The 12,504-nt window shown below is 44.6% G+C and overlaps 1 protein-coding gene across 17 annotated transcripts in view; it reads right to left on the bottom strand.

The window, feature by feature from the left end:
- baz2ba (bromodomain adjacent to zinc finger domain, 2Ba) overlaps positions 1–12,504 on the bottom strand; it is a 95,892-nt gene that overhangs the window by 38,667 nt on the left and 44,721 nt on the right. For all 17 annotated transcript variants that reach the window (XM_053498671.1, XM_053498678.1, XM_053498685.1 and 14 more), the window contains exon 3: positions 1,417–1,566. In XM_053498671.1, coding sequence (XP_053354646.1) covers positions 1,417–1,564 — 148 coding nt within the window. In that variant the 5' untranslated portion in view covers positions 1,565–1,566. The remainder of the gene's footprint in view (positions 1–1,416; positions 1,567–12,504) is intronic.

Raw genomic sequence — 12,504 nt, 5'->3', positions numbered from 1 at the left:
TTCCTCTAAGAATTCCTCCGGACTTTAACTTTGCAGTCGAGTGTGAGAGGATTTTAAGTCTTTAAAAAAACATTGAAATCTTTGGACTTTTAGGTAAAGTTTTAACTTAAGAATCCACTTTTATGCTCAAATGTTTTCTGATTCTAACAGTAAAATTTCAACCGCTGATTCCTAGAGATTGTCAGCGGAGGCCCGGGGGAGAGCGTACAGCGCCGATAAGCACGGCACCCTGTTCAGGCCTCGGGCCTTCGGAGACGAGCACGAGCTCATGACAAAGATACACTCGGTGCCCCGAGACTGGAGGAAATGAAAAAAGGAAAAAGGGAAAAAAAAAAAGGAAAAAAGTAAGTAAACACAAACAAGAAAAATCTAAGCAAAAAAAAGGAATAAAGAAAGTGAAGGACGAAAAAGAAAATGGGACTGAAAAAAATGTAAGAAAAGTAAAAGAAATAAAGGCTGAATAAGTGAAAAAAAGCAAAGCTAAAAAAAAGACAGGAAAGGATAAAAGAAGGGGGGAAAAGCTACTGGAAAGTAAAAGTTAAAAGAAAAAAAGAAAGGAGAGGGAAGGGAACACTGGAATAGGTGAACGACAAGAAGAAGGAAAGAAAACTTATTGAAAGTAAAAAAAAATAGGGAAAAAGTAAAGGGACAATTGGAGGAAAAATATATTAAATGAAAACTGAAGACGCGGAAAGAACAGGACAGGGAATAGACACGACAGAAAGACACAGGGAAAATAAGGAAAAAGAAAAAATTAAATAAAATGAAAGTTAAAAAGAAGGAAAAGAAAAAAGTAAAAAAAAAAATTTGAAAAATGTAGTTTTAAAAAAACAGAAAAAAAAGAAAAGGAAAGGAAAAAAAAGGGATGGACAGGAAAAAGAAAAAAATGAAAAAAGAAAGAGAAAAAAGAAAAAGGAAAAAGGGATGGAAGCAAGAAAAAAGAAAATAAGAGGAAAGGAAATGGACAGGAAGTGAAGGTGAGGAACTGAGTGCGCGCACACACGCACACGCGTGTGTGTAAGGCGAGTGCGGGGCTCAGACCCTCGGCGGTAGCAGCGGGGTGACAGGAGACGGTTAATTGCGAGCGTCTCATTAACGCAGCAGCTTTTCACTTTGCAGCCGAAGCTGTGAGCGGCGACGCCCGGCCGCCTCACCGACGATCCTCACACCTTCCACACTCACACCGTAATGATGGCACGCGCCAGTCACACCGCTTCCCGCTTCTACTATACACACAGCGGGAGCACAGGGAGCAGGACCTTTCACTCACACACACACACAGGATACTGCACATGCGAGTGTGTGTGTGTGTGTGCGTGAGGTTCGATTTTATTTTCACATTACCTAAAAGAAATGTGTGTACACTGGAGTTAATTGCACGTGCGTGTGCGTGTGTGTGTGTGTGTGCGTTCCTACCGCAGGCGGCGAGCGAGGCCGCGGCTCCGTGGTTCAGGCTGCTCTTGGCGTTGGCCGCGGGAGACACTGAGGATGAGGATGAAGATGAGCTGGTGTGTACGGAGACCGGGGTGGAGGAAGGCGAAGCCAGTCGCTCTCCAGACTCCATATCTGTCAAACCCAATCAAACCAGAGCGGTTAGAATCTCTCTCACACTCACACACACACACACACACACACACACTGCCACTCTTCCTTTTACATCTCACTTACCCCAAACAATATACCTATTTAAAACCAGTCACTAGTCATTCGATGCAACACACCCACTCACCCACACACTTATAATACACACACACACACACACACATACACACACACACACACAGTAAGCATCCCCCCCCCTTTCAGACTGCATGTTAATGACAGATTTGGGCAGAAGCCTTGGCACAGTTTGTTCTCTTTGTCAGTTTAACAATTCGTTTAACTTTAGAGATAGACTCGAGTGGAGACGAGTCACAGGTCCACACACACACACACACACACACACACACACACACAATGATTTACGAGGCTATTCAGTCTTTTTTACATTGTGTGAAGCGAGCGTCTCTGTGGCGATGTGTTTAACAGAAACATCGCTCTCTTTTCGGTTCTGATCCAGAAACCCAGAAGCGAGACAGGCATCGACGGGCCGCTCGTGAGGTGCGAGAATTCGGATGGGAAAACATCGGGACGTTCGGACGCGGAGAGACGTTTCTCCTGCAAGGACAATTTTCCAGCGGTTATTTATTAGCCTTGCGAGATTGCAAAAAAAATTCGATCTATAAACAAACCTGCCGCAGGGAATCATGGGAGATGTGTGGAGGATGAAACGGTGCATACTCGGGTACTTTTTTACCAAAACTAGATAAATCCACAAATCACACTGACGAAGTATCGCTGCTATTTTATTATTATTTTTTCTTATCTTAAAATTATAAATTTGAAAACATAAAGGTCCCACGTACCCCAGGCCTCATGGGTCAACAATTCAGTGTTAAAACTAAGAGTGTTCAAGTCAAACCGGGACTTTTTTATTGCGCAGAATAAATGAACACAGTTTACACACTTTATGTCTCTATATAATCTCCGGCTACACTAATGCTACACTAATGCACTTATCCTAGTGTTTCACTAAGGCTCGGATGCCATCAAGGTAGAAAGTTTTCTCAGTACTTCCTGCTTCACGTCTGAAACCCCGGCCTCCCAGGAACTCCTTTAACGCCCCAAGCATGCGGAAATGGCTTCAGGAATGTATGATGGAGATCCTGTGATGTACAAGTGGAGTATGTTTATGTGTGTACACTTCACACAGAGTTGGCGACAAGTTATCCGGCAATTTTTAAAAAATCCACTGGCTGAATGTTCACGGGGACGACTGTAGTGCGCTCGAGACACCTCGGCCGGGATCGTCGCTCAAGGACGTACGGCCTTCTTTAAAAACGTTTGCACCAAGATGTTGTGTTACAGCAGTTAATTCCTAGAAATCTGTGTGACAGCATGCGTGTGTGTGTGTGTGTGTGTGCATGAAATCTGCATGCCACGCTTGGTCTCCCAGCCTAGTGGACTCGACTCTCGCCCTGAGGTTTAGCCGTGCTAGAACACACACCGGTTTTACAGCACGCCTTTGTTATTGTATCGTTATACATCAACACTCTCTGCCTGTCCCCTGGGCTGCTCAGCTCTCTCTCTGCAGCAAGCAAACACACACACACACACACACACACACACGCTATTAGATCTCAGTGATGGAGCCATCCGCAGAATATCAACTAACTACTCTCGCCCATGAGCAATGCTGATGGATCGGCAGATATTCGTACACACACACACACACACACACACACACACACACAGAGAGGCCATGTCCTGTTCTACTCTTCCACCATTTTCTCTCTCCGTCCTTTCTTCTTGTTATCGAATGGTGTGTTTCCATGTTACTCGCCGCTCCTAAAGGTCACCGGGGTCGTGACCCTTTTATCCCGGAGCACGCGAACGAGGAAAACCAAATCGCCGTGAGGATCTACACGTTAACTTAAATAACGTCAAATAAGTCTTTACAAAAATAAAATAATATTAATACAATAAAATAATCCTGCTGGAGAGTTTGCTATCCTGGTGGGAGTGGCCTCTTTTTGCATGACTCCGCCCCTCAAACACAGTGCTGGAATCCTCTCCACGCGGACATTCCCATCTGTGCGCACAAACACACGGTCTTGACAAATATTCCTTTAAACAAAGGCCGGGTGCGAGGGTCTCTACGGCGAAGCGGGAGGCTGACGGACACGCGCCGAACGCGGTTTACCTTTCGCCAACCAATCACTTAGCGTGATTACGGCTAATGTACGGCGTAATGGGCCGGGGGGGCTTTCCGAATAATTCACAACAATAATCGTGATTAGCACAATGACGGTATGCCGGGGTATTTAAGGATCCAATCCGGAGTTAATTATCAGAAATTAAAAATGGGTTTAGCATCGGAATTAGCCTGATTTTATAGGTAATTAGCGGGCTTCCAGCGTGGCGCTGCCAGGCCCCGCGCCGTAATCTCCGTGAGCCGCGTAATTAATTCGGCTCGGGGTTCGAGGCGGGCCAATGGCGGGGCTGGAAATAAAAACAGCTGCTGCCTGATTTCGCAAAATGACGAGGTCAGATGCTGGGGAGTCTGGGGTAGTGTATACCACACACACACACCCACACACACACACAGCGGAAACCAAAACGGATAAAAGGCACACAATTTAGAAAAAGACATGAAAAATAAAGTGTTTAATTCAGTTATATTACAAAAAAAGTACTGTTTATAGTTAAATAATATTACAGAACAGATTCAGCAACAAGAAATAAAAAAGATTAAAATGATGGGAACTGGGTTGAGAGCTGCTCAGGAGATGATTAAACCCTGGGAGGACAGAGCTGAATCGTCAACTTCACCCAAGAGACATGGAGATGACTTAAATGCCTGGTGAAGTTGCATTATATGTTTTTAAAAAATGTTCTAAACATCTGTGTGTCTATAAAATAAAAACCACTTGTTAGTGAGACTCATCACGAAAAGAATGATGAGTCTCATTAACAAATGTGTTTGTTTTTCCTGGTTTTTTAAAGTCGGCATAAAGAGCATAAAGAGATTGGCGCAACAGGGGGAAAAGCAAGGTCATGTGACCTGACGAGTTCAGATTGAGCCTGTCCCAGAGCGACGGGCGTGTCAGGGTAAGAAGGGAAGCGATCATGCATAGTGTCCACTGTACTGAGTCTCTGGAGACAGGGTTATAGTCTGGGGTTGCTTCATTCACTCGGGCCGAGACTCAGCAACGTTATGGGGCAATAAAATGAAGTCAGCTGACGACCTGAATGTACTGAATCACCAGGTTATCACATCTATGGTGGGTTTTTCTACACTGATGGTCCAGGACTCGGATTGTGAAAGAGTGTTTGCGGTGTTTTAAAGGTTACAGGCACAAACACAGTTATTGGCGTCGGAAACAGGATGTGGTGGTCCTGTGTAAGGAATATATATAAATATAATTATATTGTTTGATACACACACATCTATCTCATACAGCACTGCGTATTCTGAACTCCTGAGTGTGTGTGTGTGTGTGTGTGTGTGTGTGTGTGTGTGTGTTGTGTGTCTCGCTCAATGTGCATTATGTCCCTTGTTAACAGATGGTTGATGCTAGGCGTGTTAATCCGGCGACGGAGGCTCTTCAGAGTGGCTCTGTGCTAACCGGAGTATGCCAGGTCCCGTGCTAATACAGCACGCAGGGCCACACACACACACACACACACACACACACACACTCGCATTTACTTCCCCTCTTGGGAATGATGTTGTGATGTCGTCGAGTTGTCATTAGCCATTTCTGTTTTTTTGTATGCATGTAGTTTGTGTTGCTACGTTACACGTCACTTCCTTCACACGAGTGTGTTTTTATCGGCGTTGTGTTTGCGCGATGGTTAACGAGGCTCCAGAACGCGACCCCTTGCTCGCTTGTCCTCGTTGACCGGGCCGCGCCGCCTGCTACGCCGCCATTGGCTGGAGCGGATCTCCTCGAGCGCGAGATGGCTTCGCCTGTCATGCGGCACAGTTGCTTGGCGACACTGGCAGCCACACCGGAGAGACGGAGACAAAGATGGACAGACGAGGGACGGGAGGGAGGTTGCGAAGTGGGGGATGGAGGAAGAGGGAGATAGATGGAGAGAAAGGGAGAGAGAGAGAACAAACAGGAGGGGGGAGGAAAAGAGAGAGAGAGAGAGGAAAAAAAGAAAATCGAAGGATGGAAAAAATAGCGTTGCGTGCAAGGGTGGGTTTGTGCAGTGAGACGTGCTAGTCACTATTTCACCTGTCTCAGCTGCGAGTGAAAAGGCGTGCGTGTGTGTAAGTGTGTGCGTGTGTGTGTGCACTCCGTTCTTCCTCCCGTCACACTCGGTATAATCTAAATGGACTCCTTAAGCGCGGCGGAGCTGCAAGGTCTTACTGATAATAGTGATTTCAATGCCGCGGACACTGAGCTGATAGCCAATTTTTTTTTTCCTTTTCAGCTGAAGCTGGTCCTTTCACCAAATAAAAAAAAAAAAGCAACCTTCACACACTCCTCAAGCACTATCATCACACACACACACTCGCACACGGCACTAGAGCGTAACGTCTTTTATTTATTTATTATTATTTCTACACCTGAGCGAGCTGTATCGTAACTAAACCAACCGCCAAATAAGTATTATTTTTTAAACAAGGACGTGTGGGCGGAGCTAGAGGCTGTCGAGATCGCTGATTGGTCAAAGAAAAGTGTGTATAAATACATACGTAAACATTCCTAGCAAGGCCTGAGGAAGAGCAGGGACAAGAAAAAAAAAATCATGGTGACCTGTTGCGTTTTTCAACGGTGTTTGCAAAACTATTGGCGCCCTCGGCTTCGCCTCGGAACCGCTTGCCGGCGTTACGATGTGCTCGTGTACAGTCATGTCGTATTTGATACGTTCCTTACACATGGCCAACACTGAGAAACACACATACGCACACACACATACGCACACACACACACTGGGCTTCCTTTATTATAGTTTGATCCAAGTTCATCAAGTCTTCTTCCTCCAAGTTTTTTATTACTACAGCCGTTATTTTCTTACAGGTAATATTTTTCCGTCTCTTACACACACACACACACTCAGAAAGAACATTCTAGACCGTTCAGCAGAACTAAAATCGGCGAGCTTTAATCAGAGAGTTAACGGCAAAACATCGACGTACACGGGTGGAAGCAGTGACTCAGAGAGAGAGAGAGAGAGAGAGAGAGATCGCATCGCCTGGATATGTGTGTGTGTTTAAAAGAGTGTGTGTGTGATATGAGTAACCAGAGAGCCTGAGCTCAACCCACACCCAAACAAAGGGCCCGTGACAGATGGCAAAGCAGTGCATGCTGGGATGCGTGGGTCCCCTGGCCGGGAGCTGCTCTTTGGCCTTGTGTTGAATTACCAGATCTCCAGATACACACACACACACACACACACACACTGACGCTAACATCTTTCTGGCACATTTCCACAAAACAGCTACACTTAACCCGTACATTCTCTGAACAATGATAAAAGCGTGCTTTAAAAAATTTTTAAAAATTAAAAAGCATTTTAAACAGAGGCAGCGTTCTGATTTCCTCCTCCAGTTTTAAAAATCATTCTTACTCTAAAATGACTCCAAAAAAATACAAAAGTTATCCAATTCTACCCCAACTAAAGGGGAAAAAACAATCAACCTCCTTAAAAAAAAAAAACATCCTTTTCCACCCCTTTACTTTTACCAGCTTTCTGGTTTTCCCTCCAAAAGGAGTGATTTTATAATTTCCTGCTTTTTTCTATTTTTTACTTCCCAAACTCATCCTTTTCTACTCTTTCATGTCCCCAAACGAACGATTCCATGAGGAAGTTCCCGTATTCCTCATGGAATCGTCCGTTTCCAAACCTTTACTTCCCAAAATTTTTTTATGTAAAAATAAAATTTCACACTTTTCTGCCCAGAACACTTTTCTGTTCCATCCTTGTTCTCTGTGCCAGATGTCTAGACAAAGTCAAAACTATTATGTAGTTCTCTTACACACACACACACACACACACAGAGTGCACATAAAACTCTCACATACCCGACTGTACAACAACCAGCTGTCGCACCACATAAAACTTGTCTCTAATGTGACACTGAACAAACAGAACGGTGTGTGTGTGTGTGTGTGTGTGTGTGTGTGTGATTGTGTGTGAAAGAGAGAGAGAGAGAGAGAGAGAGAGAGAGAGAGCAGGTTTAGGGGCAGATCCTGGAGCTGGTTGGTCCTCCACCTGATCTGCTAAGGCATGCACACACACCGTGGGCTGCACACACACTAAAAAGTGCAGACAGCGACACACACACAGCCTTGGACAAACAGGAAGTGGTGGAATGCGGCGCTCCCGCCTGACCTGCACCGGAATTGAAGTCTCCGTTCTGAATGAGGCAGAAACACTCACACAAAAAAATAAAAAGCATTAATGGAGACGTGTGTGGAACACCAGGGCGTGCCCTCGCGAATACATCATCACCGTGCAACTTACGCGGTACACACCTCCCTCTCTCATGCCTTATAGATCTATAGATCATTCACACACCCTTAGATACCCAACCCCGACCTGTGCCTGAGCCCAGGGTTCAGAACCCTCAAGCACTCGCCATGATACGGATCACTCTGTATGTCAAACCTTCTGATGCTGAGTGGATACACGCAGACGCAAACTTACACATGTCTGAAATGCTAATGTGTACCGAAAAACAAACAAACAAACAAACAAACAAACAAACAGTTGTAGTAAACAGAAGGGTAAGTTTTATGGAATACTGTATAGTAAAAAAAACTCTACTAAGCTGTAAAAACAAATCATCAAAGAAACAAACTAACTAAGAGAGCACATCAAAGGCTTAGTGTACGGAATAGAATACTGCGGCGCCCGGAAAACTCAACCGTAAGGAAACCCGGAGTCTTCGAACCCTGAGGTGTTTGGAAAAGCAGAAAAAAAACCATACACCGACATGACCCAAACAGATTGCGGAACCGTACGGAACGCCGAACACGACACAGGTTGCTAACGATCCCGGGATTCCCGAACCGGGAATGCCGTGTGGATGTTTCTGCCAAGCCAGAGTGAGAGCTGTTCAGGATTCTGCACTGATGCTTTGCTTACTGGTCTATTCGAAAGAACCTAAGGCAAATCCAGAGCACATCCTCCATCAGCTCCCAACAGACGTCCTCTAAATCATTACATCCTGAGAGAGAGAGAGAGAGAGAGAGAGAGAGAGAGAGAGAGAGAAACCCTGATGAATCTGCTGTTCTTCCCCGGCCTTTATCGGAGACCATTTCTTATTCACTCCGGAGGCAGCAGAACGCTCAGATCCGGCCAAAACTGGATATATTTAGACACTCCATTACAGAGGAGCGTGTATGTGTGTGTGTGTGTGTGTGAGAGAGAGAGAGAGATCCAGCAAGACACAAACCGATTGTCCCCATGAATACACCGTCTCAGATAACTCGAAAAATGCAGATCCATACACAACCACATTCTCATCCAACACACACACACACACAGGGTGCAGAGTAGGCACGGGGAAAGACGGAGAGATAATTACACTTATTACTCTATATTACACACACTTTAATCACTTTCTCTCTTGTTAGGCCCCAAATCATTTACTCAGCTCGCGTCTCTTCCCCCAGGCTGCATCAACATGATTACCTATTCCTGATCCTAATAAAAAAAAATGATTTAGTGCGCGGTGGCAGCCGAACACGAACAAACCGGGATTTCTACACTGCATTAGTGTGAACGGAAGCATGTGTGTGTGTGGTGTGTGTGTGTGTGTGTGAGAGAGAGAGAGAGAGAGAGAGAGAGAGAGAGAAAACATTGGCTTAAACATAAAACCGGAGCAGAAAATCCATCTGGTGTTTAGGACAGCGGTGGGGAAAGGAAGTGTGCAGGACTCACGCCATAATGGGTGTTCTTAATCACACACACACATGTAATTATTATTATTATTATAATTATTAATTACCATCACACACACTTGTAATTATTATTATTGTCTAAAACATCTGTAAACTTTTTAATATTTAAAGTTGGAGCTGTTTATGTTAAGGTGAACAGTGCCAATACTTTTGGACTAAATAAGTTGGCAGGACTCACACTATAAAGGTGTTCTTTAACACACACACACACACACACACACACACAATCTAATCCTGTAATATTAATCCCCTGGTTTGGGTCTCTGGACTAAGATCTGTGTAATAATAGTGTGTGTGTGTGTGTGTGTGTGTGTGTGTGTGTGTGTGTGTGTGTGTGTTTCCTACCTTGAAATAAAAGTGAGTTACTTATGCTCATCAATAAACTCTTACTTATTTATTTAGTTCCTGTTGATCATTAAGGTGAGATTGAGGTGAGATTTAAAAGCCTGAAACCGAATGATTCGATCCGTTTGACGTTGTTGTCATGGCAACGTTACCAGCGTGTATGGGTGCGTGACGTCACAGAGTACGAGGCTTAGCGACTTGAAAGGCTTTTCAGCGTGCTCTGTTCCTGACAGCAGTGTTTATTACGTCATCACAACCGTTTCTAACCGTCTCTTTGGGGTGGTGGTGGGGGGGTCATGTTCACGTGCGTGGCTGCGTCTTCTGAGTGCGCGCCCTTGGTTGCGGGTTTCACTTTAAAACGGAGACAAGCGCGTGTGCCCGCGGCCGAGTCGCACGCAGGCTCGTGCAGCTTTCCTTCCACGGCGCGTCAACGCTGCAGACGATCCTGATTGCGCAATATGAATGAAGCCCGCGAGTGCACATGTGCGGGATGAGCTGGAGGTCTTTATGTTTTTATTTTATTAGTAAGAAAAATTTCAAACTACAGTTACAAGAATGAGGGAATAAAGGTATTACCATACAAGATTCAGGCGAAAAACCTGTATTTATACCATTAACTATCTAACAGAAGAAAAAAATATAATGAAAGATATACAGTTTAAGTAAACAAAAAGATTACGTATGTACAGAGTTAAGGCGAAATATCATATTGCAAAACACAGTTTTATAGAATTGGGCCTTGAAAGATAAAAGTTGACAATGTATTTAATTTATCTCATTAAAGGTGTTTCTCGTTAGACATGATTGATTTTCCGCACCCAGGAACAAACGCCCCCCCATCCCCCCTAATATGACTAATATAACATAAATCGGGCAGACTTGCGTGTTTACACCCTCCGATACAGCAGGTGGCAGTATGCACCTACCTGGTTTGTGAGAACAGAAAAGAACGCGATTGGAGCGTGCTACACGCACACGGACGGCGCTGATGACATCACGTCTACACAGCGTCCTCCTTCCTGGCTCCCGTTTTTTGATTCGTTCTGTTCCCGAGCGCGGAACGATTGCGTTCACACTGATCAAGATGAACCAGACTTCGGGGTCGAGCGTTTCTCGGAAACCGATGGGAGAGAAACCGCCCTAAGGCTTTGTTGCGTAAACTCCGGGCAGAACCTCCGGCCGAGCGGCGGGAGCGCGAGAGCGGTCGATATCAGGGAATAATTACAGCATCGCTCTGAAGTCTCATCCGTCATAATAGTGATTGGACACTTACTTTCTGTTGTAGCATGTGTGTGTGTGTGTGTGTGTGAGTGCGAGTGTCTGTGAGTGCAAGTGTGTGTGTGTCTGGCCATAGGGCCAATTTAAATATTCACAGGCTGGAGAAGGTCGAGTGATCAGTGTAATAACACAGAATTCTACATGAAGAGGGTGGATCGAGTGGTGTGTGTGTGTGTGTGTGTGTGTGTGTGTGAGAGAGAGAGAGAGAGAGAGAGAGAGAGAGAGAGAGAGAGAGATAGATACGAAGATAGAAATACTAGGACACAGATACAGAGACTTTAAGAGAATAGTGAGAACGTACTGAGAAAGAGACAAAAGAGAGATGGAGTGAGAAAAAGAGAGATACAAAGACAAAAAAGAGACAGATACAGAGACACTAATAAAAGAAATAAGCGACAGAGGGAGAGAGACAGATAAAGAAAAAGAAGAGACAGAGTAGGACACATACAGAAGAACTGAGACGCATCGAGACTGAGATGAGAAAGAGACAGACCAAAAAAACAGAAGGATAGAGAGAGACAGAAAGAGAAATAAAGGACAAAAGATAAAGAGAGAAAGAGAGAGAGAGAGAGACAGAAGCTAACAGAAAGTGTGCGTGTGTGTGTGTGTGTGTGTGTGTGTGTGTTTCATGGCTGCAATTAATAAGTTCTACACTGAGTAACTTTGCATTATTCATTGCGAGGATTAAGATGATAACTGTGAAATTAGAGATTCATTTTCTATCATATTACTGCACGAAGAGCGAGAGAGGGGCGAGAGAGAGAGAGAGAGGTGGTGTGTGTGTGTGTGTGCGTGTGTGTGTGTGTGTAGTGTGTGTAAAAGAAAGAGGAAGAAAGAGAGAGAGAGAGAGAGAAACAGGAGCTGCATGTGTAAGAGAAAAAGCCCTGTGTGTTTGTGTGTGTGTGTGTGTGTGTGAGACAGAGATAAAGAGAAGGACAGAAACAAAGACGGAGAGACTGTTGTGCGTGCGCGCGTGTGTGTGTGTGTGGAGCAGGATTTTGTCATCCTGATACGCATAATGCAGATGACACGCACATGAAGGGCGAAACAAAAGAGAAACACTGACGACTTCAAAAGCAGCAAAATGGAGACGACTCGAGCTTCCTCTCTCTCTATCTCCACACACACACACACACACACACTCTCCTTAATAGCAAATATTTATCCGCATATCACCATGGAGGGACGCAGGTGTGGGCGGAGTTTATCGTCCAGTCCTTCCAAACAATTCCTCAAACGTTTCTCGCATAATCTCAAAGTCTCGGTAAAAACCTGAGATATATAGATTTTTTTTTGTTCTTAATTTAAATTATTCCAGTAAACGATTTTACTGTCCAGGAAAAAAAAAATGCTGCTTAAAATAAAAGACGGATGATAATATCGTTATATTCTGCATGTGCGTGTGGACTACTATAGACAC

This window comes from Clarias gariepinus, chromosome 6 (genome assembly GCF_024256425.1).
Source record: "Clarias gariepinus isolate MV-2021 ecotype Netherlands chromosome 6, CGAR_prim_01v2, whole genome shotgun sequence".
NCBI lineage: Eukaryota > Metazoa > Chordata > Actinopteri > Siluriformes > Clariidae > Clarias > Clarias gariepinus.
This window is presented reverse-complemented; position numbering and strand designations above follow the sequence as displayed.